Here is a 27,025-nt window from a genome sequence, read left to right on the forward strand (position 1 = left end):
TCCGCTTCCGGTTGTCGTCATCGCTGATTGGGTGGGAGAGGTGTCAATCATGCATTGGGGGGGAGGAGGGGCAACGTTTAACCACGCGCATCGGGGAGGGATTGGCTTTGTCAGCCAATCGGGTCACGGCCTTGTGTATTCTTCCACCAATCACCGCCCCCTGCGCCCCAAGCCACGCCCACCCGGTAGGGGACGCCCCGCCCTCCTCCTTGCGCCCGGGGCCCCGCCCACCTTCTGCGCCATCCGCCTCAGCGCGCAGGCGCCGCGCGGTCATTTCCGGTTCCGCCGCGACGTGCCGTCGCCGTCAGGCGCCGCCGAGCGGGGCCCGAACGCGCCCGGTGAGAGAACGGGAATGGGAACGGGAATGGGAACGGGAATGGGAATGGGAACGGGAATGGGAACGGGAATGTGGAGGGGGGGGTAGGAGGGCACTGGGGGGAGCTGCCCGCGGAGGCCGCTCGGTTCCCGGCCCCAGCGGCGGCCGTGGGGCCCTCAGGCAGCACCGGATCCGCTCCGTTCCCCGCTGCTCCATATGGAATCTGCTCCCGTCCGGACGGGAATGGGAGCTCCGGGATTCCCAATGGGATCAGAGCCTGAGGGGGGTCATGAAGCATCCCCTGTTCCTTGCCTGGATCCGGTTCTCTCTCCCCAGGTCCGAGCGCAGGATCAGGCCCCCGCGGTGCCGGCAGCCATGGCGCTGTCCAAGAGGGAGCTGGACGAGCTGAAGCCGTGGGTCGAGAAGACGGTGAAGAGGGTGCTGGGGTTCTCCGAGCCCACCGTGGTCACGGCCGCGCTCAACTGCGTGGGCAAGGGCATGGACAAGAAGAAGGCAGCGGGTACGGGGCTGGGGCCGCAGCCTGAGCCCGGTTTGGGATCACTGGGAAGCACGGGAATGAGGGCAGGAAACCGGGATGGAGCCCAGATTTTGCACCCAAAAATGAGGATTTTGCCTTTTTTGGTGCTTTTTTGTTTGCTGTTTGCAGGTGGATTTGTGCCTTAATCCCTGAATTGCAACGACATTCCCAGATCCTGGAGAAGTTGGGTTCATTCCCACCCTGGGGTTTCTCCCCTTTCCTTACGTGATTCCTCCCCCTTTTCCAGACCACCTCAAACCCTTCCTGGATGATTCCACCCTGCGCTTTGTGGACAAGCTCTTTGAAGCCGTGGAAGAAGGGAGAAGCTCCCGGCATTCCAAGGCCAACAGCGACCGGAACCGCAAGCGGGAGCTGAAGGTGATTATTCCTTATTGATTCCTTTATGATCGGTGCTTTCCATAGGGATTGGTGGCTTGGAGGCAGCGCTGGGTCCCTGCCCTCTCTTCCAGAGGGATGCAGCTTGGAATGCTTCAAGTTCAAGAGGAAAGGACTCTGGTTTTCCATGATGAAATGTGGGAGCTTTCCCATTCCCATGCTTTTCCTTCGCTTCTTTCCCAGTTTCTACTTGGCTCAGCCTTTCTTTCAGCCTCATCACCTTTGTGTTGACAGCACAGGGTTTTCCTGGGATGCCACCATGCTCCCACCGCTCTTCCCAATGGCTCTTCCCGACAGGGCTCTGCTGTGGCTCATCTCGAAGGGGTTTCATTCCCGGTTTTCCATCAGGAATCAATGGGGGAGGGGGGGATTGCAATGAGGGGGGATTGGGATGAGCTCTTAGGCGGAAGCTCTTCCCTGTGAGGGTGCTGAGGAGCTGGGATGGGTTGAAGGGAAAAGGTTTGGATGCCCCATTCCTGGCTCTTGTTCAGTGGGGCTTGGAGCCCCTTGCTCCAATGGAAGGGGTCCCTGCCCCTGAGCTTTAAGGTCTCGTCCCACCCATCCAGGCTGGGATTCTCTGATCCTGATTCCAGCAGGGATTTCGGAGCTGCCTTCCATGGAGGGGGGGGTTGTGCATCCCATCCGCTTTTCCCTTCCTCTCTTCTCCAGAAGCCTTCGCTTCCCATCTTCTGGAATTCAACCTCTCTGAGGCGAACAGGGGCTGCTCTCTGCTGCTCCCACTTCCCAGGCCCAGGGGAAGCTGCTTCCCTGTTCTCTCCAGGGCATTTTCCATCCATGTTAACCTCAGCGAGTCGGGATAATCCCAGCCTGGATTCAGGCATTCCCGGTCAGGACTTGGTTTTCCTCTCTCTTTACCAGCCCCCCCCCCTTGGGGCTCTGGTTCCTCTCCCATTCCTTGTAAGGAGCCCACAGAGGGCTCTTGGGGTCCTCAGCTTCCCAAAAGCAGCCGAACAGACCCATCCTCATCTCTTGGCTCAGATCCTCCTTCTCCTGGCCACAGTTCCCAGTCTTCCATCCACGGCACCCACTGGAGATGCTCTTCTTAGGGCTGGATTCCTGCCCCAGCAAGCTCAGGGCAGGGTTTCTGAGCTCCCTTTGTGCTTTGCACCCCGAGGTGTTGGAAAACACCCCCAAAAACCGGGATGGATTCATCCTGATGGGCTCGTGGCCATGGCCTTGCTTGAAGCGCCCTTGGGATAGCTCCTGGCTTGGGAATGTTCAGGAAGGAAAAGCTTTCCTTGCCCCCACTTTATACTATGGGCAAGTCCTTTCTCTTGACCCTGTAGGTTTGCCACGAAGCGGAAGGGGCCTTGTAGTGAAGAAGGGAAGGCGGCTGCTGGCACCCGGGCCGGATCTGCGCTTCCCATCCGCCTCCATGATCCAGCTGCAGGAAGCACGGCACCGGCCTCCACCACAGGCCTCCGGTGGGGAGAGGCTGGATTCCATCCCCGAAGCCTCTGATGGTGGGGGAGTTCCTCGGCTTGGACAAGAGGAGCTGCGGGAAGAGCTCCGAGCGGCTCCATAGGGAGCCTGGAGAGGGGGCTCTGGACAAGGGAATGGCTTATCCTGCCATGGATGGGATCTGAGGCTGAAGCTCTTCCCTGGGAGGGTGCTGAGGAGCTGGAAGGGGTCGAAGGGCCCCATCCCTGACAGTGCCCAAAGCCAGGTTGGACACTGAGGCTTGGAGCAATCCTGCTCCAGTGGCTTTAGATGAGCTTTGAGGGCTCTTCCAATCCAACCCAGGCTGGGATTCCAACATGGAAACCAGTTCATTCCCGTCGGCTCGGCTGTGGGATGCTCTCTCCTGGGTGCTGAGCGAGATCTTGCGTCTCTGAGGGCCACAAACCCCCTGTGAGCCCCTGAGGGCTTGGACCCAGGTCCATCCATCCCTGTGTGGTCTCCTTCCTGCTTTTCCATGGATCATCATTGGTGCCTGTCTGGTGTGGGACTCATGGGAATACCTGTGAGCGCTTCCCTGGTGATTCCAAGCCACCCGGAGGTGCCGGATCCGCTCCATGTGGTGCTTTCTCATCGAAGCAGGAGGAGAACCCCTTGGTGTTAACCACAGCGTTCCCCTTTGTCTCCTTTCCATCAGGATGTGTTCGGGGACGACTCGGAGGTATCCAAGGAATCCTCTGGGGTGAAGAAGAGGCGCATCCCTCGCTTCGAGGAGGTGGAGGATGAACCAGAAGTTATCCCAGGCCCCCCCTCGGAGAGCCCGGGAATGCTGACCAAGCTGCAGGTGAGCCTGAGGGAATCCCAAGGGGAATTCCGACCGTGAGCCTGCCCCATTGGGTTCCCAGCGATGGGAAGGCTTCAAACAAGGAGGGTTTGGGGGTTCCCTATGGCTCCTGGAGGTTGTTTTGGGGCTGCTTGATGGGGCTGGGGTTGTGATGAAGAGCCTGGTGCTAGAGGGGAGGAAGGCTCAGGGTCCACTTCTCCCCCCTCAGATCAAGCAGATGATGGAGGCAGCCACGCGGCAGATAGAGGAGAGGAAGAAGCAGCTCAGCTTCATCAGCCCCCCGGCCCCACAGGTACCATGGGGGGGGGGAGCCAGAGGCGCATCCCAGCGCATCCATCTCCCCCCCACCAACACCACCAGCTCCTCCTCTCTCTGCCCACAGCCCAAACTCTCCTCTTCCTCCCAATCGGAACGGCTTCCCATCGGGAACACCATCCAGCCCTCGCAGGCGGCCACCTTCATGAACGATGCCATCGAGAAGGCTCGGAAGGCTGCCGAGCTGCAGGCCCGCATCCAGGCACAGCTGGCTCTGAAGCCAGGGCTCATCGGCAACGCCAACATGGTGGGGTTGGCCAACCTGCACGCCATGGGCATCGCGCCGCCGTAAGTAACACCCCCTGGCTCCATCCTGCTCTGGAATTGCCATGGGAGGGATACTGAGGGTGTCTCCAGGGGGGTGGTTCCCCAGCAGTGGTGGTAATAGGTTCATAGGAAGGAAGGGAAATGGGTTTAGCTCCATCCTTGAGGGAGATTCCCAAGGGTCACAATGTGGGAGTTGTGGCTGGTGGCCTCCATCAGATCATGGAGATGGGAATTTGGGTGCTTCCCATGGAGCTAAGAGCTTCCAGCTCATCCAATCCAAGCATTCCCAGCACTTTCATGGCCACTGAGGGTGTGGGAACGCTTCCATGGTTGGTGACTCCCGTGGGAATTTGGGTGGTTCCTGTGGAGCTAAGAGCTTCCAGCTTATCCAGTCCAAGCATTCCCAGTGCTTCCATGGGCACCAAGGGCATAGGAATGCTTCCATGGATGGTGACTCCAGCAGCACCTTTGGGTGCTTCCCACGGAGCTAAGAGCATCCAGCTCATCCCATCCAAGCATTCCCAGCGCTTCCATTGAGCCCCGACCGCCTCGGCGCCGGTGTCCATTGGGAATCTCGCTGCCATCCCTTGTGTTGCTGCCAGGAAAGTGGAGCTCAAGGACCAGACGAAGCCGACGCCGCTGATCCTGGACGAGCAGGGCCGCACGGTGGACGCCAGCGGCAAGGAGATCGAGCTCACCCACCGCATGCCCACGCTCAAGGCCAACATCCGGGCGGTCAAGAGGGAGCAGTTCAAGCAGCAGCTCAAGGAGAAGCCTTCCGAGGAGCTGGAAGCCAACACGTACTTCGATCCGCGCCTCTCCAGCGCCCCAGCCCAGCGGCAGAAACGCACCTTCAAATTCCATGAAAAAGGCAAATTTGAGAAAATAGCCCAGAGGTTGCGAACCAAGGTAGTGGAAATGGGCTTGGAGAAGAGGGAGGGAGGGGATGGGGAGACCGTGGAGCAGCGGCAGTGCCCAACGGGGCTCCGGAATAGGGGCTTTGGGAAGGAGCTGCATGCGTCCGTTTCCCTGCGCTCAGGCTCAACTGGAAAAGCTGCAAGCGGAGATCTCCCAAGCGGCCAGGAAAACCGGGATCCACACGTCCACCAAGCTGGCTCTCATCACCCCCAAGAAGGAGCTGAAGGAAGGCGAGATCCCGGAGATCGAGTGGTGGGATTCCTACATCATCCCCAACGGCCTCGACCTGTGAGTGGCTTTGCCAGAGGTTGGGATCAGGCTCCATGGGGTGATGTGGATCTTGGCTGGGGCCTGATGGGGTTGGGGCTCTTCAGCCGTGTCCTCCTGGGTTCCTGCTGAATGGATTTTGGCCCAGAATTCCTAGAATCCTGGAATGGTTTGGGTTGGAAGGGAGCTTAAAGCTCCTCCAGCTCCAATCCCTGTGCGAGCAGGGACACCTTCCATTGGAGCAGCTTGCTCCAAGCTGCTGGGTCTCAACCCTGTGCCAGGGCCGGGGTTGTGCCGAGCAGTATTCCCTGTGTTTCCTATGGGAACATGGGAACTGGCAGCTGTGGGAGCTCTGCGCTGACCCCCAGCCCGTTCCCATATAGGAAAGGCGGAACGTCTTCCAAGAGGGACGAGTACTTTGGGATCACAAACCTCGTGGAACACCCGGCCCAGCTCAACCCACCAGGTACCCCCCGCTGGCACTGACCAGGACGCTGCCTCAGCACCCTCATAGGGAAGAGCTTCCTAACATCCCATCTCCCAGTGGTCCAAGCCATTCCCTTTGTCCTGCCCCTGCATCCCAAAGCCCCTCTCCAGCTCTCCTGCAGCCCCTTTAAGCACTGGAGCTGCCCTACGGGCTCTTTAAGGAGCTTTCTCCCAGCTGACCCAGCCTGGCTCCTATGGGAGCTGCTCCAACAGCTCCACACCCCTCTGCTGCATCCCCCCCTTGCGCTATTCCCGGTTTTCCTTTGAAGATTCCCATTGTCCATCCCTCGTTCCTGCCCGCAGTGGACAGCGACACCCCTGTGACTTTAGGGGTTTATTTAACCAAGAAGGAGCAGAAGAAGCTGCGGCGCCAGACCCGCAGGGAGGCCCAGAAGGAGCTGCAGGAGAAGGTCAGGCTGGGCCTGATGCCACCTCCGGAGCCCAAAGGTGAGGCCGTGGGGGCCATGAAAGCCTCATCCCAAAGGCCCAGGATCCTTTGGCATCTCCATTCCCATTTCCTTTCCAGTCCGGATCTCCAACTTGATGCGAGTTTTGGGCACGGAAGCTGTCCAGGATCCAACCAAAGTGGAAGCACACGTCCGAGCTCAGATGGCAAAGAGGCAGAAGTAGGTGGAAGAGTGGGGTCTGGGGGGCTCCTTTTGGGAGGCATTTGGGAAGTGATGGAGGAAAGATGGGGTTTGAGCCCACTGGGCTGCTGGAGGGAGGGATCCCTCTTCCCATGAGGCTCATCCCTGTTATTCCTGAGCATTCCAGGGATAAGGAATTGGGGATGCATTTGGGAAGTGATGGACGGAAGATGGGGTTGGTTTGAGCTCATTGAGGCTGGTAGAGGCATTCCTCTTGCCATGAGCCTCATCCCTGTTGCTCCTGAGGCTTCCAAGCAGGATGAATGGGGGATGCTTTGGGAAGTATGAGCTCACTGGGGCTGCTGGAGGGATCCCTTTTGCCACGAGGCTCATCCCTGTTCCTGAGCCTTCCAGGGAGCAGGAATTGGGGATGCTCTGGGATGCAGGGGGGGCAGTGCCTGCTGCATCCCTGTGTGTGTGCAGGGCACACGAGGAGGCCAACGCTGCCCGGAAGCTGACGGCCGAGCAGCGGAAAGCCAAGAAGGTGAAGAAGCTGAAGGAGGACGTGTCCCAAGGGGTTCACATAGCAGTGTACAGGTGAGGCCGAGCCTCCATCCCTAAGGAATGTGCTGCCGGAGCAGCGCATCCCCCTTGGAAACCCAAGCGCTGAACCCATGGCTCCAGCTTGGGAGCATTCCCACTGGGCCAAGCTGAGCTCAACGGCCTGAAAGATGGAGACCAGGATGGGCTTTTGGGATGCAGCTCTTCCCGCTGGGATCAGCAGGGCCTCATCCTGCCCCTTCCCAACAACACAGGGTCCGGAACTTGAGCAACCCAGCCAAGAAGTTCAAGATCGAGGCCAACGCAGGGCAGCTCTACCTGAGCGGGGTTGTGGTGCTGCACAAGGACGTCAACGTGGTGGTGGTGGAGGGAGGTGAGGCCTCCGGCACACGGCGGCATTCCCAAGGGAAAGCCGGTTGGGGCTGGGAAGTGCCTTGGGTCCCATCCCGGTGCCTTCCCGCAGGTCCCAAAGCACAGAAGAAGTTCAAGCGGCTCATGCTGCACCGGATCAAATGGGATGAGCAGACGGCAGCCACCAAGGGTGAGGGTGAGTGGGGGGGGTATCCCCCCTCCCCGTTCTTCTCTTTTTGGGGTGAAATTCATGGGGTTTGGCTGCTTTTGGGGTTGGTTTTCAGATGAGGAGGAGTCCGACGAGGAGGCAGTGAAGAAGACGAACAAATGCTCGCTGGTGTGGGAGGTGAGGTGGGATTCCCTCTGGAGCGGTATTCCAAGGCTTGGGAATGGAGGCAGAGCTGCTGGGGCCGGGGGGTGGGAAGGGATGAGCTTGAGGATGGCGGCCATCCCAAACTCCTGTCCCAAACAATGTCCAGCCCAAGCTCCCATCCCAAACAGTTGGGATCATGGAATTCCCCATGTTCCCATCACCAACAACTCCGCAGCCCCTCCCCACCTCAGGTCTCATCCCGCTCCCTTTCCCCCTCCCAGTTTCCCCCTTTTCCCATGGGATCTGTCCCTCTTCCCATGGGATCCACCCCTTTTCCCATGGGATCCATCCCTTTTCCCATGGGATCCATCCCTTTGCCTATGAGATCTGTCCCTTTTCCTATAGGATCCACCCCCTTTCCTATGGGATCCATCCCTTTGCCTATGGGATCCACCCCTTTTCCTATGAGATCTGTCCCTTTTCCTATAGGATCCACCCCCTTTCCTATGGGATCCACCCCTTTTCCTATAGGATCCATTCCTCTTCCTATGGGATCCGTCCCTTTTCCCATGGGATCCATCCCTTTTCCCACGGGATCCACCCCTGTTCCCACGGGCTCCATCCCCCTCAGGGCACCGCCAAGGACCGCAGCTTCGGCGAGATGAAGTTCAAGCAGTGCCCCACGGAGAACATGGCCCGGGAGCACTTCAAGAAGCATGGGGCCGAGCACTACTGGGACCTGGCCCTGAGCGAGTCCGTGCTGGAGGGCACGGATTGAACCCCCCCCGCCATTAAAGACCTGTTATTTTTTAATGCACAGCCCCAGCTCCGGCTTCAATGTGAGGGGAAGGGGGGGGGGTACCTGCTTCTGTCGGGGTTTCTGAGGGGATTTTTGGGGCGCGCACCCCTCGTTTCGCTCCCGTAGTGCAGGATCCGGTTCTTTCTTCGTTATTTACCTCATAAATCGCTTTATTTTACACCTCTGGCGCCGTTTTCAGCCCCAATTCGAGGCTCATTCGCCTCCCTCACGCCGTCCGCCGCCATCTTGGGGTCGGGGAGGGAGGAAGAGGAAGGGGGGGGGGGGGGGTACGTGCGTGCGCGAGCGCGCCAAGGGGGCGGCGCCGCGCATGCGCAGAGCGGCTGCGGCCCGTGTGAGGGGAGCCGGGCACAAAATGGCGGCGGGGGGGCGGGCGCTGCGCTCGGGGGGGGCCGTCCGGTGACCGCCGCCGCTTCCCCCGGGCCGGGGCCTCGGCCCCGGGGCTCCCGGTGCTGCGGAGCGGGTGGGGAACGGACCCGTTGTCCCGTCGGGCTCCGGTTGTGGCTATCGCGTCTTGAACGAGGCCCCGAGCGCTGCGCCGGGAGGGCCCGGCCGGGCCCGGGCAGGCCGGGAAGATGGCGGCGGGCGGCGGAGGCGGCGGGCGGGCCTCGTCGTCTTCCTCCTCCTCCTCCTCCTCCTCGTCGGCCGCCGCCGCCGCCTCCTCCTCGTCCTCCTCGGCCGGGCTGGAGGCGTCGCTGGATCGGAAGCTGCAGGCGGTCACCAACACCATGGAGTCCATCCAGGGCCTGTCCTCATGGTGCCTGGAGAACAAGCGGCACCACAGCACTATCGTCTGCCACTGGATGAAGTGGCTCCGGCGCTGTGAGTGTCCGGTCGGAGCGGGGGGAGCGGTGGGGATGGTGGAGATCCCAACGGGATCACTGGGGGGGGCATTCCCGTTGGGAATGGCGGAGATCCCAACGGGATCACGGGGGGGGCATTCCCGTTATCCCTGTCCCGAAGCGTTGGGAATGGCAGAGATCCCAACGGGATCACGGGGGGACATTCCCGTTGGGAATGGTGGAGATCCCAACGGGATCACGGGGGTGTATTCCCGTTGGGAATGGTGGAGATCCCAACGGGATCACGGGGGGACATTCCCGTTGGGAATGGTGGAGATCCCAACGGGATCGCGGTGGGGTCGTTCCCGTTATCCCTGTCCTGAAGCGTTGGGAATGGTGGAGATCCCAATGGGATCACGGGGGGGACATTCCCGTTGGAAATGGCGGAGATCCCAACGGGATCACGGGGGGGACATTCCCGTTATCCCTGTCCCGAGGGCTCCATCCTGACCCGCTCCCGGCTCACCCCACATTGGGAGCCATCCTCATCCTCTTATCCCGCAGCTCCCCCCCATGTCCCCTCATCCCTATGGAGTGCAGCCTCTTCCCTGCCTTTCTGGGGTCCTTTCCCACCTTTTAGCTCCTTGAACCCATCCAGATGCTCGGAATTCCCAAGGTTTGGAGCTCTTAGGGCAGAGCTTTCAATGCATCCCTATGGGGGCTGGCATCTCCCTTCCCGGCTTTTTGGCCCTATCCCATCTCCAGCTGGGAATGAGGAGGGAGCTGCTCTGTGGACGGGGTCTGGGCCTGTGGAGCTGGATGATCCCAAGCCATTCCAATGGGAATGCTGGTGGCAGGGATGAGGGATCCCTGGAAATCCATGCAGAGCGAAGCTGGGAATGAGCATCCCAGGGTGGAAAACGCTCTCTCCAAGGCACCAGCACCACTCATTACATGCAATAATAGGCATTGGTGGGAAATTCTGGCATTGACCATGGAAAATCATGGAAGCAACCATGGAAAACCATTATTACATATATAATACACATAGAACATATGTAATACACTTTTAGTACGCATTGGAGGCTCGACTATGGAAAACCCTGGAATCCCCCATGGAAAACCCCTTGGAGGCACCTCCATTCCCACCCCCCAAGCCCACCCCATGGCATTGAGAGCCAGAATTGCTCCCCCCCCCCATCCCTTGGGATCCGATCCCACCCCCCTTGGATGCTTCCCACCTGCTCCCAGTTCATTCCCGCGGTATTCCCGGTTTTCCAGCCGCCTTTCCCCATCGCTTGAACCTCTTCTACCTGGCCAATGATGTGATCCAGAACTGCAAGAGGAAGAACGCCATCGTCTTCCGTGATGCCTTCGCTGAGGTCCTGCCCGAAGCCGCTTCCTTGGTCAAGTGAGCATTCCTGAACCTGGGATCGGGCTCTTTGGGAAGGGGGGGCAGGGATAGTGTGGGATGGGGTTGGAAAAGGGGGGGGTGGAAGTGGTTCCGTGCTTGGCTTCACTGGGAGCTCGTTGGGAAGCTGGGAAAGGGGTTGGGATGCAGGGGGTGGGATGCAGGGAATGGTTTTGAGGGAGAAGCAGCCCAACGCATGGCTCCGGGCTTGGAATAATGGGGGCTGGTGTGGATCCCAGGGGGCTGAGCCCCATGGAAACTTTCTTAATCCTGGTGTTTAAAGGATAGGACATGGGAAAAGCAGGGAGCGTTGGGTCTCGAAGGATCCTCTTGCAGGGGCCTCATTCCAAGCACATGGATGTGCTGCTGTAGCCTTTAGAGCATCCCCCTGCAGGCTCCCTGCATCTCAATCCCAACCTCTTCCCGCTGTGGAATGGGGAGGAATCCCAAGGCAAACCCAACCCATTCCTCTCTTTCCCAGGGATCCATCCGTATCCAAATCCATCGAAAGGATCTTCAAGATCTGGGAGGACCGGAATGTGTATCCGGAGGAAACCATCCTGGCTCTGAAGGAAGCCCTGAGTAAGCTCCCCCCCCATTCCCCCTGTTCTTTAGGGGCATCCCTAAATGCTTCCATAGGAGCTGGAGTTATTCCAGCCAGCAGGAAGCAGCATGGGAAGGAGAAGGGCTCCTCCAAGCCCTGCCTCTCCTGGCTTTGGGTACCACTTGGGATAAGGATTGTTGGGAAGGGTGATGGAGGATGCAGCACAGATCCCGTGGTACCCAAACAGCTGCTTCCTTCGGGAGCTGAGCATCCCATGCCCATTGGATCCAACCTCCTCTTCCCTTTTGTGCTGTTCCCCCCCCCAAATCCCAGCGTTATCCCGGGAATTCCCAGCTGCCCACATGCAATTCCCGGCCTGTTTTCCAGGTACCACTTTCAAAACTCAGAAGCAGCTGAAGGAAACCCTCAGCAAGCAACAGAATAAAGCATGGAAGAAAGCTCCAGGTAAGAATCCTATGGGAATGCTGGGAGCTGATGGAGGGATGGGGGAGGACAGCGGGACCAAACAGGCACCTAGCTTGGGAAGTGCTAGGAGATTCCTTGCGGCACCTTGGATAAGGCTCTTGGATCAACACTTGCTCTTCCCAAAAGGCAGAGCATGGAGGGGGATTGGGAGCAGGAAAAGTGGGATCAGGAGCCTCTGGTTCGATGCTGTTGCCTTTTGGTACCCTCTGCTCTCCCTTATCCCTCATCCTTATCCCGACAGCATCCACCAATCCCAAAGCTGCTTTGAAGTCCAAGATTGTGGCCGAGTTCCGGGTAAGTGGAATCCCATTGCAGGGATGGTTGGGAAGTGCTGGGATTCCTATGGAGAAGGGAAAGCTCCTTAAGGAAAGACCTCGGAGCAGCTCCAGTGCCTAAAGGGGCTCCGGGAGACCTGGAAGAGAGGGGCTTTGGATAAGGGATGAGGGGCAGGAGAAGGGGGAATGGGGATGGGACACTGGGATGGGTTGAATGGACACGGTTCGGATGCCCCATCCCTGGCAGTATCGGAGCATCCTGCTCAGCGTTCCCTGCCCATGGAACCGGATGAGCTTTCAGCTCCCTTCACCCCAAACCCATCCCACGGGAAGCACCGGGATCTGTGCTCCGGTTCTCCCTCAGTTCCTGCCATTCCCAGCTGTTCCCAGGCTCTTTCCTATTCCCCCCCAGCCTCAGGCTCTCATCGAGGAGCTGCTCTCATACAAGCGCTCCGAGGAGCAGATGGAGCTCAAGGAGAAGCAGCTTTCCACACTGCGGGTGGATGTCTGCAGCACCGACACCCTCAAGTGTCTCAAAGGTGAGGAGCCAGCAGCGCTTCCCATTGGGAATGAGCCGGCTCCGGATGCTCCACTCCAGGATCATCCAGCCGGTGCTAATGGGAAGCCTCAGATGCACTTTGGGCTCTTCAACTCCCCCCCCCCTTTGGCTTTGGAGCATCCCGAACCCTTTCAATCTGGTGGGATTTGGGGTTGGAAGTGGATTGGGATTCATCCAAGGGGAACACCCCCCCCCCCCCCCCAGTGAGTCCAATAGGATGCAGCATGTTCGGCCTTGAGTTGGGTTAAAGGGAACCTGGAGCCCAGATGCCTCAAATGGGGCTGTGGGATCTCATGGATGGAGATTCCAGAGCCCATTTGAGGGAATGGATGGAGATTCCAGAGCCCATTTGAGGGAATTGATGGAGATCCCAGAGCCCATTTGAGGGAATTCCAGGCGCTCCAGGAAGCTTTGGATGGAGGGGCAGGAGAAAGGGAATGGCTTTAACCTGCCAGAAGCTTGGATTGGGCTGGGAATCTTCCCTTGCTCAGCTCCTTGCTTCCTGCTGCTTTTCCCTGCAGATAAAACGGGAGGGAAGAAGTTTTCCAAGGAATTTGAAGAAGCCAGTTCCAAGCTGGAGGAATTCGTCAACGGGTTGGACAAGCAGGTGAAGAACGGACCCTCCCTCACAGAAGCCTTGGAAAACGCCGGGATCTTCTATGAGGCTCAGTACAAGGAAGTCAAGGTGGTGGCCAATGTGAGTGCCTTTCCTCGGGAGCATCCCATCCCATTCCCAAGGGAAAAGCGGGATGCAAGGCTTGGAGTTTTACCCCTTCTGGTGTTGCAAGGGGGGGGGGGGGGGTGCAGGGTTGTGCTTCCTGTAAATCCCAATGGATGGAAAGAGCCCTTGGGAAGAAGTTGGGAATGGAGGGAAGCGTGGGGAGAGCACAGGAAGTGGGATTTGGGATACGGAAGCACTGGGATAAGGGTTTTCCTTTCCCTTTTCCTTGTGGTTTCCCTGCAGAGGAGATGCTTTTCCCAAGCGCATCCTGCTTTTCTTAGGGAAGCATCCCATAATATCCCTGCCCTTTCCTCCTTAGGCTTACAAGACCTTTGCCAACCGAGTGAGCAACCTCAAGAAGAAGCTCGACCAACTGAAAGCAACACTTCCTGATCCCGAGGAGTCTCCGGTCCCTTCCCCGAGCATGGATGCGCCGTCTCCGACGGGCTCCGAGTCTCCATTCCAAGGGATGGGAGAGGAGGAGAGCACCCGTTCACCGGGGGGGGGAGGCCGGAAGCCGGTGTCTCCGGAGCCCATCACGGATAACCGGGATGTGGAGGACATGGAGCTGTCTGACGTGGAGGACGACGCATCCAAGATCATCGGTGGGTGATGCTGGGGGGGGTAACGGAGCTGGAATTGCCCCTTGGATCCAGCATCCGATCCAGCCGTGGCCATTCCCATCTCCCGGATGGGTTTGATGGGAATCCTGTGTCTCCTATGGGAATTTAGCTTGGAGATAAGGGAGTTCTTCCCTGGGGGAGGGTGCCCGGAGGAGCTGTGCCTGCCCCATCCCTGGCAAGTGGTCCAGGTTTGAGCATCCTGCTCCAGTGGAAGGGTTCCCTTCACCCCGACCCCTTCCAGAATCCCATGGCTTATGCCTAATCCCATAGGAAACCCCTGTACCCCAAACACCTCCACATGGCCAAAGTGATGATGCCTTCTTCTCCCCTTGCAGTGGAAGAGAGGAAGGAGAAGCCGACGGCTCCAGCACCCCCCAAGCCTGAAAGCATCCCCAAAGCAGTGCCCAGCACCACGGCAGCAGCCCCAGTACCGGTACCGGCACCAACCCAGGCCCCCCCGACCCCCCCGGCCCCCAAGGCAGCACCAGCCCCTCCGGCCCCTGCTCTCGCCTTGCCCAACCTGGCCAACGTGGACCTGGCCAAGATCAGCTCCATCCTCAGCAGCTTGACGTCGGTGATGAAGAACACAGGTGGGTGCTGAGCTTCCAGAGCTGTGGAATTCCTGATCCCAAAGCTGCTTCCATCCCTGTGCTGCAGCTTTTTGCCTTCCTGAGGTTCTGCTCTGGGGCTAAGGAGCATCCCTGGGGGGTAAAGAGCATCCTTTGGGGTAAAGAGCATCCTTTGGGGGTAAAGAGTATCCTTGGGGGTAAGGAACATCCTTTGGGGTAAAAAGCATCCTTGGGACTAAAGAGCATCCTATGGGGGTAAAGAGCATCCTTTGGGGTTAAAGAGCATCCTTTGGGGTTAAAGAGCATCCTTTGGGGTTAAAGAGCATCCTTGGAAGCGATGGAGCTAAGTGCCGTGTCCCTTCTGTCCTAGGTGTGAGTCCGGCTTCCAGGCCCTCTCCGGGCACCCCGACGAGCCCCACAGCTCTCAGCAGTGGCCTGAAGCCTCCTGCCCTGGCTCCCCCCTCTGCTGCTCCCAATCCCTTGGCCAACATCCTCTCCAAGGTGGAAATTACTCCGGAGAGTATCCTGTCTGCTCTGTCCAAAACGCAGCCCCAGACTGCGCCGGCCCTGCAAGGTACATGGCTACAGGGGAGAATTCCTGAAACTGGGATCTGGAACAGCCTCGGGAATCCCTGTGCCTGCGGGATGGACCTGGGAATGGCTTTAACCCGCTGGGGGTGGGCTCTTAGGCTGAAGGTGCCACGGGAATGGGAGGAGCTTTAAGGTCCCTTCATCCCATAGCATTCCATAAGTTCCATCCGTCTGCCATGACCCCGGTGCCATCCGGAACCCTGAGCAGACCGGGAGGGCTTTGTGCTCACCCTGTGCAATAGGGAGCACTGTGGTGGCACTGGGATGGAGACTCCCCCATGGGCAAAGCACGATTCCAGGGCTAGGGATTGGGAAGCTCCTGCCCTTGAGCTGGGATCAGTGCCTCAGGTTGTGGCTGTTGCTATTCCAAAGGCTTCAGCTCTGCTTCTGCTCTTCCCAGGTTTATCCTCCCTGCTCCAGAGCGTGGCCGGAAGCTCAGCTCAAGCCAGCGAAGCCTCAACCCAGAGCACCACAGCCTCTCCCGCCGGCTCCGCCATTCCCTGTGGGAAGAGCAGGAATGTTCCCCCTCCCAGCGCTCAGTCCTTCCTATCCAAGGGCTTCGGGTACTCCCCCAACTCCTCCACTGCTGAGGTCTCCTCTGGCCCCGTGAACAAAGCCCCCATTGGACCCCCCCCGGGCTCTGCTTTCAAGCCTCCAACCAATTCCATGGCCTTTCCCAGCTCCCACCCCCCGAGCCCCTCATCCCTGTTGCCAGCAGAGCCCTCCCTGGCTCCGGGCTCTGAGCTTCCCAAGGCCAAGCTGGAAGCGGAGCCACCTTCTCCCAGCCTGGAGATGAAGATCCACAACTTCCTGAAGGGAAATCCTGGTTTCAGCGGCCTCAACCTCAACATCCCCATCCTCAGCAGCCTGGGGGCTGGCACAGCCCCGGAGAGCCATGGGGCCGACTTCCAAAGGGCTCCCACCAGCGTTCCCATGGAGAACGTGGATGGGACACCAGTGCGGGATGAGCGGAGCGGGACCCCCACCCAGGATGAGATGATGGATAAAGCCACTTCCAGCAGTGTGGATACCATCTCCCTGCTGTCCAAGATCATGAGCCCAGGTTCTTCCACCCCCAGCAGCACCCGCTCCCCACTGCAGAGCCGGGATGAGGGCTATTCCCAAGAGCTTTCCTATCGGCCCTTCGGGATGGGCCGGGAATCCCCGGCCGGGCTCTACAAGCAGCCCGCGGACAGCCTGGAGCTGCCTTCCTCCTTGCTGGATTCCTCCCAGGACAAGTTCTATCCGGACGCGGCATTCCAAGAGGATGAGGATTACCGCGACTTCGAGTACTCGGGGCCGCCGCCGTCGGCCATGCTCAACCTGGACAAGAAACCCACCAAATCCATCCTGAAATCCAGGAAGCTTTCCGAAGGGGCGGAATTCCAACCGCTCCTGCCCTCCTATGCCCAGAGGGAGTTTGGGAGCAAGGCCCCATTCCCTCCATCCATGAGATCCATCCTGGAGCAGAGCGAGGCCTGCGACGCCCTGGCCGCATCCCCAGGGCTCTATGGGAGCTACGGCCTCCGGGGCAGTGATTCCACCTTGGATGGATCCCATTCCCCCGGGAAGAGCGACGGCTTCTTCAGCACCGACTCCAACCACAACACCCTGCCCAAGGCTGTGGCACATCCCGGCCTGGCTCCCAAGCAATTCCCGGACTCTCCGCACTCCCTTCCCCTGCGTTCCCTGTTCTCATCCCAAAGCAACGTGGAGAAACCTTTGGCTTCGTCCATCTCCACCACGTCCACCATGGAATTCAAGACCATGCTCAAGAACGCGTCCCGCAAACCCTCGGAAGAGAAGCATTTTGCTCCCAAATCCGGCACCGAGGGCGGTGATCCCAAAGGAAAAGCACCGGAGGAGCATTTCCGCATCGAGACTCGCGTCTCCTCCTCCTGCTTGGACTTACCCGGGAGCCCCGAGGAGAAGGGAGCTCCCATTGAAACCTTGGGATACCACAATGCTTCCAACCGCGGAATGCCGGGAGAGCCCATCCAGACGGTGGAGTCCATCCGGGGCTTGGGCAAAGGGAGCCGAGGGCAGGGCCGGGATGGGAGCAGGGCCTGGTTCGAGCTGAGCCCCAGTGGTGCCGGTGCCTTCGCCAACGGCCCCGCGGAGCTGCCGGGGCTGGCGCCATTCCCGACGTCCTACAAGGAGCGCCCGTTCCCGGATGGAGTCAACAACTTCCGGAGCAACAGCTTCAGCCCTGCCTTCGAGCATCACTTGGCCCCCCCGGCCCCCCCCCCCTCCACCACCTCCCAGTATGGATCACGGGACTCCATTCCCAAGGGAGCCGGGGCCCCCCCCCAAGGACCACGGCGCCTTATTCCCAAGGGATCCCAACAACCCCTTCTCCAAGGAGGAGCATCCCGGGGTCCCCTTCCCCTCCGCCCCCCCCGAGCATCCCAGTCTCCCGTTCCCATCCCAAGCTCCGGCCGCTGGGGAGCACGGAGCCGTCCCCTTCCCTGCGCCCCCCCCGCCGCCCCCCCCAGCCCTGGAACACGGCTCCCTGCACCAAGGGACACTCAAGGAGCATTTCCCATCCCGGGAGCCGCAGCCCCAAGGCCGGGATATGGCTCCGGCTCCGTTATCCCGATCCCGGGAAGCTGTGGCCATGACGCCGCTTTCCAGGGATCCCTTGCTTGGGGGGGGGCGGTGGGGGGGGGGGCAGCAGCAGCAGCCCCAACCCCGAGGTCTTTGGGGCCCCCCCCCCCCAAGCACTGGGGGCAGGGGGGGGGTGCTGCTCAGGACCCCCCGCCCCGACTTCAGGCCCAGGGAGCCCTTTGGGAGCAGGGACCCCTTCCATAGCCTCAAACGGCCACGACCCCCGTTTGGCAGGGGGGGGGCCCCGTTCTTCACCCCCAAACGCCCCTTTTTCCCCCCCCGGTACTGAAGCAGCCGCCCCCCAAGCACAGGCTGTTCCCCCACCCCCCTCCCCGCGCTATCCAGAGCAGCGCTTCCCATTTGGGATTTTTCCCCCTTGTTTTCCAGTTTTCCCCCTTTTTTTGTTCCTTCCCCCCCCCAAAAATCCTCTAAATTAAATATTCTCTAATTTTATGCTTTTTTCTTTCCAATTTCCCTTTGGGTTTTGCCTCCCCCCCCCCCCCCCCCCCGTTTGATGCAGAACCGGAGCCTTTCCCTGCTCCCATCCCAAAGCATTAAAATGAATGCAAAAAAACCCCAAAAAGGGGCAAAAACGATGAAAAAGAAGAGGAAAGGAAGGGTCCAACGTTGCTGGGGGGGGGGGGGAGGCCAAACCCTTCCCTTTATGGTTCAGCCCCCCCCATGGCACAAACAGCATCCGGTATCGTTGGTCCCTGTCCCCCCCTTCCCTTCGTACCTGGGGCCACGAATCCCTTGGGAATCGCCCTCTTGACGCGTGGATGGAGCCTGGCAGGGCCCCCCCCACCCCCCTCATCCCCTCCCATCCCCCCCCCGGGCGGCTTTTATATGAAGTTCGGATTTTACTTGATTTTTGGGTCGGTTTGGGGTTGGTTTTTAGTTGCTAGAATCCATGGGGCTGGGTGAGCCACGGTGTAGGGTTCAATATCCACATAAAGACTCCAAAAGACCCGGAGGTGGTGGCTCCTTTTCTTTCGCTCGGGGCGGGGGGGCCGGTTATCCCATTATCCCGTCGTTATCCCGTTGTTATCCCATTGTTATCCCGTTTGGATCCATGCCTGTACCCATCCCCCCCCCATCCCTATCGATGGTTCCGTCCGGTACCGCAGAGCTCCGCTGGGGGCGGACGAATCCAATGCGGGCGCAGGGGGGGGGGGAACGGGACGGGAACCTAACCCATAAGCTCCGCCTACTGGGCGGGGCTTGCGCGCTGTGACCACGCCCCTCAACGCGGATTGGTCGATCCTCGGGGCGGGGCTTAACACGTGGGTCCCACATGACGTCAGCGCGGCGACGGAAGGAAGGGGTTTGACGTCATGACGCGTGCGCCCAGGGCGCTGCTGCTCGCCGGAGCCCCGCGCCGGTACCGGGTGCGCCCCTCCCCCACCCCCCCCGGGCCCCGCCCCTCCCGACGTGACCTTTGACCTTTGAACCCTGTTCACAGGTCTCCGGGCCCGATCCCGACCGGATCCAGCGGCTCCGCAAGGATGGGAACGGGAACACCGGAAACGGGAGCACCGGAAACGGGAACACCGGAAACGGGAGCACCGGAAACGGGAGCACCGGAAACGGGAACACCGGAAACGGGAGCACCGGAAACGGGAGCACCGGAAGTACCGGAAGCGGCAGCCCCGCCCCCGGCGCCCCCATCCGCATCGCGCTCCCCGGAGGCCGCTTCCTGTCCGGGCGGGCCCTGCAGACCACACCCTTCCGGCTGGCGGCGGAGATGGGGTGGGGACATAGAGACACATAGAGACCATAGAGACCCATAGAGTCCCTATAGAGAACCATAGAGACCATAGAGACCCATAGAGAACCATAGAGACCATAGAGACCCATAGACACCATAGAGACCCATAGAGACCCATAGAGACACATAGAGTCCCTATAGAGACCCATAGACACCATAGAGACCCATAGAGACCCATAGAGACACATAGAGTCCCTATAGAGAACCATAGAGACCATAGAGACCCATAGAGACACATAGAGTCCCTATAGAGAACCATAGAGACCATAGAGACCCATAGACACCATAGAGACCCATAGAGACCCATAGAGGCCCCATAGAGTCCCTATAGAGAGCCCATACAGACCTATAGAGACCCATAGACACCCACAGAGCCCCATAGCGCCCCACAGCTCCCCCGTGTTCCCGTGTCCCTCAGGGCGGCGGAGGCAGTGCTCGTGGCCAGGGTGAACGGGGCCCTGCAGGACCTGGAGCAGCCGCTGGAGGGCGACAGTGACGTGGAGCTGCTGGACTTCAGCTCGGCCGAGGGGCGAGAGGTGGGGCTGTGTGCACCCCATAGCTCCCCCTGTGCCCCATAGCGCCCCCTGTGCCCCATAGAGCACCCTGTGCCCCATAGCGCCCCCTGTGCCCCATAGAGCACCCTGTGCCCCATAGCGCCCCCTGTGCCACATAGTGCCCCCTGTGCCCCATAGTGCCCTGTGCCCCATAGAGCCCCCTGTGCCCCATAGAGCCCCCTGTGCCTCATAGCGCCCCCTGTGCACCATAGCGCCCCCTGTGCCCCACAGCACCCCCTGTGCCCCATAGGGCCCCCTGTGCCTCATAGCGCCCCCTGTGCCCCATAGCGCCCCCTGTGCCCCATAGAGCCCCCTGTGCCCCACAGCACCCCCTGTGCCCCATAGAGCCCCCTGTGCTCCATAGAACCCCCTGTGCCCCATAGAGCCCCCTGTGCCCCACATCCCTCGTGCCTCACACCTCCCCTGTGCCCCACATCCCTAGAGCTCCACATACCCCCCTTGTGCCCCACATCCCTTGAGCCTCAAATACCCCCCTTGTGCCCCACACCCCCCGTTGTGCCCCACATCCCTTGAGCCCCACAACCCTTGTGCCCCACATCCCTTGTGCCCCACATACCCCCCTTGTCCCCCACACCCCCCATTGTGCCCCACATCCCTTGTGCCCCATTGCCCCCCTTACCCCCAGGCCTTCTGGCGCTCGGCTGCCTTCGTGCTGGGGGCAGTGCTGGAGAAGTTCTATGGGGCCACATTCTGCCGCGCCAGCACCACCGAGGACGGCTTCCACTGCGACGTGCACATGGGCGACCGGTACGAGGGGGGCAGCAGGGCCCCAACCCCCCCCATACGCCGCTATGGGGCTGCCCCACACATCCGTCCCCCCCCCAGGACGGTGGCGCGTGGGGAGCTGCAGGCGCTGGAAGGGGCATGTGCCGCATTCACCAGCGCTGGGCACCGGTTCGAGCGCATGGAGGCACCGAAGGAACGGGTCCGGGAGCTGCTGGAGGTGAGGAGGGGGCAATGGGGGGGGAATGGGGTCAATGGGAATGGTGTCAATGGGAATGGGGTCAATGGGAACGGTGTCAATGGGAATGGTGTCAATGGGAACGGGGTCAATGGGAATGGGGTCAATGGGAACGGTGTTAATGGGAACGGTGTCAATGGGAACGGTGTCAATGGGAATGGGGTCAATGGGAATGGGGTCAATGGGAACGGTGTCAATGGGAATGGTGTCAATGGGAACGGTGTCAATGGGAACGGTGTCAATGGGAACGGTGTCAATGGGAATGGGGTCAATGGGAATGGTGTCAATGGGAATGGGGTCAATGGGAACGGTGTCAATGGGAATGGGGTCAATGGGAATGGGGTCAATGGGAACGGGGTCAATGGGAACGGTGTTAATGGGAATGGTGTCAATGGGAACGGTGTCAATGGGAACGGTGTCAATGGGAATGGGGTCAATGGGAATGGGGTCAATGGGAACGGTGTCAATGGGAATGGTGTCAATGGGAACGGGGTCAATGGGAATGGTGTCAATGGGAATGGGGTCAATGGGAATGGGGTCAATGGGAACGGTGTCAATGGGAATGGGGTCAATGGGAATGGTGTCAATGGGAATGGGGTCAATGGGAACGGTGTTAATGGGAATGGGGTCAATGGGAATGGGGTCAATGGGAACGATGTCAATGGGAACGGTGTCAATGGGAATGGGGTCAATGGGAACGGTGTCAATGGGAACAGTGTCAATGGGAACGGTGTCAATGTTACCGCTGTCCCCACTCCCCCCCCAGCACAACCGGTTCCAGCTGCAGCAGCTTGAGGCTCTCCCGACCCCCTCGGTCACTCTCTATAGGTGAGCATGGGGGCTCCGGTGGGGGACTCCGGGGGGGGCTCGGGGGGGGGGTCGCTCCCTGTGCCCCCTCCCACCCTCTGCTCCCCCCAGGTGTGGGTCACAGCTCCAGCTCTGCCGTGGGCCCCTCCTGCGGCACACAGGGCTCATCGGGGCCCTGCGCGTCCTCTCGGTACGGGTGGTGTGGGGCTGGGCTATGGGTTCATGCTATGGGGCTGGGCTATGGGGCTGGGCTATGGGGCAGTGTTGTGGGGCAGGGCTGTGGGGCTGGGCTATGGGACTGGGCTATGGGGCAGTGTTGTGGGGCAGGGCTGTGGGGCTGGGCTATGGGGCAGGCTATGGGGCTGGGCTATGGGGCTGGGCTGTGGGGCTGGGGTATGGGTTCAGGCTATGGGTTGATGCTATGGGGCTGGGCTATGGGGCAGAGCTATGGGGCAGGCTATGGGGCAGGGCTATGGGGCAGGCTATGAGTTGATACTATGGGTTCAGGCTATGGGTTGATGCTATGGGGCTGGGCTATGGGGCAGAGCTATGGGGCAGGCTATGGGTTGATGCTCTGCTATGGGGCAGGACCCCACGGTCACCCCTCCCCTCTGCCCCAGAGCTCCTCAGCACTATGGCAGGGCCTCGGCTCCATCTCTCTCCAACGCGTCACTGCAGTCGCCTTCCCCAGTGCCCGAGAGCTCTCCCAATGGGAACAGGCGCAGGAGGAGGCAGCACTCAGGGACCACCGGCGCCTGGGCAGGGTCAGGACCCCCCCCATTGACACCCCCCCCCCCCACATTGACTCCCCCATCCCCCCCAATACCCCCCCCAACCCTCCACATTGCCCCCCCCAACCCCCCCTGTGCCCCCTCCTCCCCCCCCATTACCCCCCCCAAACCCCCATTGCCCCCCCTTCCCCCCCATTACCCCCCCCAGCCCCCCCAATACCCTCCCCAACCCCCTCATTGCCCCCTCTCTCCCCCCCATTGGCCCCCCCAACCCCCCCAATACCCCCCCCAACCCCCTCATTGACCCCCCCTCTCCCCCCCATCCCCCCCCCCAACCCCCCCATTGCCCCCCAGGAGCAGGAGCTTTTCTTCTTCCACGAGCTCAGCCCTGGCAGCTGCTTCCTCCTGCCCCGAGGTGCTCACATCTACAACACACTCGTGGACTTCATCCGGGTATGGGGCCTGGGGGGAGAGATGGGGGGTGGGATTGGGAGACCGACCCCAATGCACCCCAATGAACCCATCCCCATCGCACCCATCCCCTTTGCACCCCACCCATCCCCATTGCACCCATCCCCATCCCTGTTCCCATCCCCATCCCTGTTCCCATCCCCATCCCTGTTCCCATCCCCATCCCATCCCTCCCCCTGCAGAGCCAGTACCGCATTCGGGGCTTCCAGGAGGTGGTGACCCCAAACCTGTTCCACCCTCGCCTATGGGAGCTCTCCGGCCACTGGCACCACTATGGCCCCAACATCTTCTCCTGCTCTGCCGGCCCCGAGACACTGTCCCTCAAACCCATGAACTGCCCTGCGCACTGGTGAGTACTGGTGTGTACTGGTGAGTACTGGTGTGTACTGGTGAGTACTGGTGAGCACTGGTGAGTACTGGTGAGTACTGGTGAGTACTGGTGAGTACTGGTGTGTACTGATGAGTACTGGTGTGTACTGATGAGTACTGGTGAGCACTGGTGAGTACTGGTGAGTACTGGTGTGTACTGATGAGTACTGGTGAGCACTGGTGAGCACTGGTGAGCACTGGGGGGTGCAATGGGGATGGGTGCGATGGGGATGGGTGCATTGGGGATGGGTGCATTGGGGTACAATGGGGATGGGTGCAATGGGGATGGGTGCATTGGGGATGGGTGCATTGGGGTACAATGGGGATGGGTGCAATGGGGATGGGTGCATTGGGGATGGGTGCATTGGGGTACAATGGGGATGGGTGCAATGGGGATGGGTGCGATGGGGATGGGTACCCGGGTACCAGCACCCCCCTTGGGTACCACCCTGAGCATCCCCATCCCTGCCCCATCCCAGCCTCATGTTCGCTCACCGGCCGCGCTCCTGGCGGGAGCTGCCCCTGCGCCTGGCGGACTTTGGGGTCCTGCACCGCAATGAACCCATAGGGACCCTAACGGGGCTGACCAGGCTGCGGCGCTTCCAGCAGGACGATGCACACATCTTCTGTGCCATGGACCAGGTCCTGACCCCCCTGGTCCCCCCATGGCCCCATGGCCCCTTCCCTGCATCCGAAACGGGACCCCCCCCATCCCATCCCATCCGCTCCGGTCCTTCCCCTGTGCCATGGACCAGGTCCTGACCCCCCCTGCATCCCAATGACCCCCTCCCTGCGGCCCCAAGGGGACCCCCTCATCTCATCCCATCCCATTCCATCCGGTCCTTGCCCCACAGCTGGAGCAGGAGATTGGTGCCTGCCTGGACTTCGTGCGTGAGGTCTATGGGGTGCTCGGCTTCTCCTTCCGTGTGGCTCTGGCCACCAGGCCCCAGGGCTTCCTGGGGGACCCCGAGACCTGGGACCGGGCAGAGAAGGTGAGAGGGGGGATGGACACCCCATATCCATCACCTGCATCACCCCAATGCATCCATCCCAGTGTCACCCCGTATCCATCACCTGCATCACCCCAATGCATCCATCCCAGTGTCACCCCGTATCCATCACCTGCATCACCCCAATGCATCCATCCCAGTGTCACCCCGTATCCATCACCTGCATCACCCCAATGCATCCATCCCAGTGTCACCCCGTATCCATCACCTGCATCACCCCAATGCATCCATCCCAGTGTCACCCCGTATCCATCACCTGCATCACCCCAATGCATCCATCCCAGTGTCACCCCGTATCCATCACCTGCATCACCCCAATGCATCCATCCCAGTGTCACCCCGTATCCATCACCTGCATCACCCCAATGCATCCATCCCAGTGTCACCCCATATCCATCACGTGCGTCACCCCAATGCATCCATCCCATCCCAGTGTCACCCCATATCCATCACCTGCATCACCCCAGTGTCCCCATCCCAGTGTCCCCCCCCATTCCCATCCCTAAATCCCTCTGTTGTCCCCATAGATCCTGGAGCGGAGCCTCAGCACCTTCGGGCACCCCTGGGAGCTGAGTCCCGGTGATGGAGCCTTTTATGGCCCCAAGGTGAGAGGTTTTGGGGTGGGGGGGTCCCGGGATGGGACAAACCAGGACCCTTGGGGACCCCCCCCCCGTTATTCCCGACAGATCGATATCCGGATCCGGGATGCGTTGGGAAGGCAGCACCAGTGCGGAACCATCCAGTTGGACTTCCAGATGCCGGAGAGGTTTGGGCTCCAGTACAGCAGGTATGGGATGGGGGAATGGGAATGGGGATGGGGGGGTAGGAATGGGGATGGGGGGGATGGGAATGGGGATGGGGGGGATGGGTTGGGGGGGGTCAGGACGGGTTGGGGGGGTCAGGATGGGTTGGGGGGCTCAGGATGAGTTGGGGGGGTCAGGGTCGGTTCGGGGGGTTCAGGCTCTCACTGTATCTGTTCCCCCCCCTCTGACCCCCCCCATGTCCCGCAGTCCGGGGGGTGTCCGTCTGACTCCGGTGCTGCTGCACCGAGCGGTGCTCGGCTCCGTCGAGCGCCTCCTGGCGGTGCTGACCGAGAGCTGCGGCGGCCGCTGGTGAGCGGGGGGGTGGGGGGGGGGCTCTGCCCCACTGCAGCCCCACTGCTGCCCCACTGCGGCCCCACTGCGGCCCCACTGCTGCCCCACTGCGGCCCCACTGCTGCCCCACTGCGGCCCCACTGCTGCCCCACTGCTGCCCCACTGCTGCCCCACTGCGGCCCCACTGCTGCCCCACTGCTGCCCCACTGCTGCCCCACTGCGGCCCCACTGCAGCCCCACTGCTGCCCCACTGCGGCCCCACTGCGGCCCCACTGCTGCCCCACTGCAGCCCCACTGCTGCCCCACTGCGGCCCCACTGCTGCCCCACTGCGGCCCCACTGCAGCCCCACTGCGGCCCCACTGCTGCCCCACTGCGGCCCCACTGCTGCCCCACTGCTGCCCCACTGCTGCCCCACTGCGGCCCCACTGCAGCCCCACTGCGGCCCCACTGCTGCCCCACTGCTGCCCCACTGCGGCCCCACTGCTGCCCCACTGCAGCCCCACTGCGGCCCCACTGCTGCCCCACTGCTGCCCCACTGCTGCCCCACTGCAGCCCCACTGCTGCCCCACTGCGGCCCCACTGCTGCCCCACTGCGGCCCCACTGCGGCCCCAGGGCCCCCCCAGCCCTGCGGGACCCCCCCCCATGGCCTCGCTCTGCCCCCCCCCCCCCTCCCCCCGCAGGCCCCTGTGGCTCTCCCCAATGCAGGTGATGGTGATACCGCAGGCACCTGACATCGAGGGCTATGCCCGGGAGGTGAGTGAGGACTCCCATAGCCCCCCCAGAGCCCATGGATCCCCCATAGCCCCATGTACCCCTCATGACACCCATATCCCCCCATATCCCCCTATCCCTATATCCCTCCATCCCCCGTATCCCTATAACCCCATTTCCCTCCATATTCCCATCTCCCCACATATCCCATCCCCCCATATCCCCATATGCCCCCATATCTCCATATCCCATATCCCTCTATCCCCACATATTCCAATATCTCCATATCCCCCATATCCTCCATGCCCACCCCATATCCCCCTATACCCCCATATCTCCATATCCCCCATGTCACCCCCATATCCCTATATCTCTATATCCCCCCATATCTCCCATATCCCCCCTATATCTCCATATCCCCCTATCCCCACATACTCCCATATCTCCATATCCCCATGTCCCCCCCATATCCCTATATCCCCATATCCCCCCTATATCCCCCCGTATCCCCCCTATATCTCCATATCCCCATGTCCCCCCATATCCCCCCTCTGTCCCCCAGGTGCAGTCTGTGCTGCGGGGGGGGGGCCTGATGGCCGACCTGGATGCAGACCCTGGAGCCACCCTGGCCCGGAAGATCCGCAGGGCCCAGCTCTCCCAGTACAACTTCCAGATGGGTAATGGGGGGGACGGGACCCCCCAATCCCCCCCTTGGGATCTGCTCGGGGGGGGGGGGTCCCATTCCCACCCCCCCATCCCATTGCAGTGGTTGGAGCCCGGGAGCGAGCGAGCGGCACCGTGAGCATCCGGACACGGGAGAACCGGGATGTGGGGCAGCAGGAGCTGGGGCTGGTGCTGCGGAGGCTGCAGGAGCTGCGGGATGAGCGGGTGTGGGATGCGGAGAGATGCTTCTGACCCCCCCACGGCCATTAAAGAGCTGCTGCCCCATAGAGCGGAGCCGAG

At 60.9% G+C, this 27,025-nt stretch overlaps 3 protein-coding genes and 1 long non-coding RNA gene across 7 annotated transcripts; 3 read left to right on the top strand and 1 right to left on the bottom strand.

The window, feature by feature from the left end:
* Nucleotides 1–274: 274 nt before the first annotated feature.
* Nucleotides 275–8,397, top strand: PRPF3 (pre-mRNA processing factor 3). 4 transcript variants are annotated; one of them, XM_034071054.1, is made up of 15 exons: nt 275–338; nt 653–836; nt 1,102–1,232; nt 3,367–3,513; nt 3,722–3,805; nt 3,896–4,116; nt 4,698–5,004; nt 5,135–5,301; nt 5,664–5,746; nt 6,070–6,213; nt 6,293–6,392; nt 6,837–6,950; nt 7,169–7,287; nt 7,378–7,461; nt 7,550–8,203. In XM_034071054.1, the coding sequence occupies exons 2-15, from the start codon at nt 692–694 to the stop codon at nt 7,960–7,962; spliced, it is 2,259 nt and encodes a 752-aa protein (XP_033926945.1). In that variant the 5' UTR covers nt 275–338; nt 653–691; the 3' UTR covers nt 7,963–8,203. The 4 variants fall into 4 exon arrangements, with proteins under 4 accessions (XP_033926945.1, XP_033926947.1, XP_033926948.1 ...); XM_034071056.1 differs by lacking the exon at nt 275–338 and adding an exon at nt 8,210–8,397 and having other exon boundaries at nt 692–836; nt 7,550–7,611; XM_034071057.1 differs by lacking the exon at nt 275–338 and adding an exon at nt 8,210–8,397 and having other exon boundaries at nt 692–836; nt 7,378–7,455; nt 7,550–7,611.
* Nucleotides 6,088–8,629, bottom strand: LOC117437245 (uncharacterized). The gene is made up of 2 exons (XR_004550415.1): nt 8,441–8,629; nt 6,088–7,666 (listed from the first exon to the last, which is right to left on the bottom strand). It is a non-coding gene; the product is annotated as an uncharacterized lncRNA (long non-coding RNA).
* A 168-nt stretch (nt 8,630–8,797) lies between these two features.
* RPRD2 (regulation of nuclear pre-mRNA domain containing 2) lies at nt 8,798–17,969 on the top strand. Its single transcript, XM_034071050.1, is given in 12 exon segments — nt 8,798–9,217; nt 10,459–10,588; nt 11,070–11,170; nt 11,520–11,597; nt 11,860–11,912; nt 12,306–12,432; nt 12,974–13,149; nt 13,493–13,778; nt 14,132–14,386; nt 14,736–14,939; nt 15,357–17,185; nt 17,187–17,969. Coding segments are annotated over 12 exon segments (4,152 nt in total). The 5' UTR covers nt 8,798–8,970; the 3' UTR covers nt 17,853–17,969.
* An 874-nt stretch (nt 17,970–18,843) lies between these two features.
* On the top strand, nt 18,844–27,001 carry TARS2 (threonyl-tRNA synthetase 2, mitochondrial). The gene is made up of 19 exons (XM_034071058.1): nt 18,844–18,951; nt 19,026–19,111; nt 19,172–19,312; nt 19,750–19,867; nt 20,532–20,653; nt 20,732–20,849; nt 21,634–21,695; nt 21,786–21,864; nt 22,295–22,438; nt 22,760–22,858; nt 23,059–23,225; nt 23,725–23,887; nt 24,100–24,237; nt 24,783–24,860; nt 24,942–25,042; nt 25,266–25,367; nt 26,032–26,104; nt 26,625–26,739; nt 26,829–27,001. The coding sequence occupies exons 1-19, from the start codon at nt 18,898–18,900 to the stop codon at nt 26,975–26,977; spliced, it is 2,109 nt and encodes a 702-aa protein (XP_033926949.1). The 5' UTR covers nt 18,844–18,897; the 3' UTR covers nt 26,978–27,001.
* Nucleotides 27,002–27,025: the final 24 nt, after the last annotated feature.

This window comes from Melopsittacus undulatus, chromosome 20 (genome assembly GCF_012275295.1).
Source record: "Melopsittacus undulatus isolate bMelUnd1 chromosome 20, bMelUnd1.mat.Z, whole genome shotgun sequence".
Classification (NCBI taxonomy): Eukaryota; Metazoa; Chordata; class Aves; order Psittaciformes; family Psittaculidae; genus Melopsittacus; species Melopsittacus undulatus.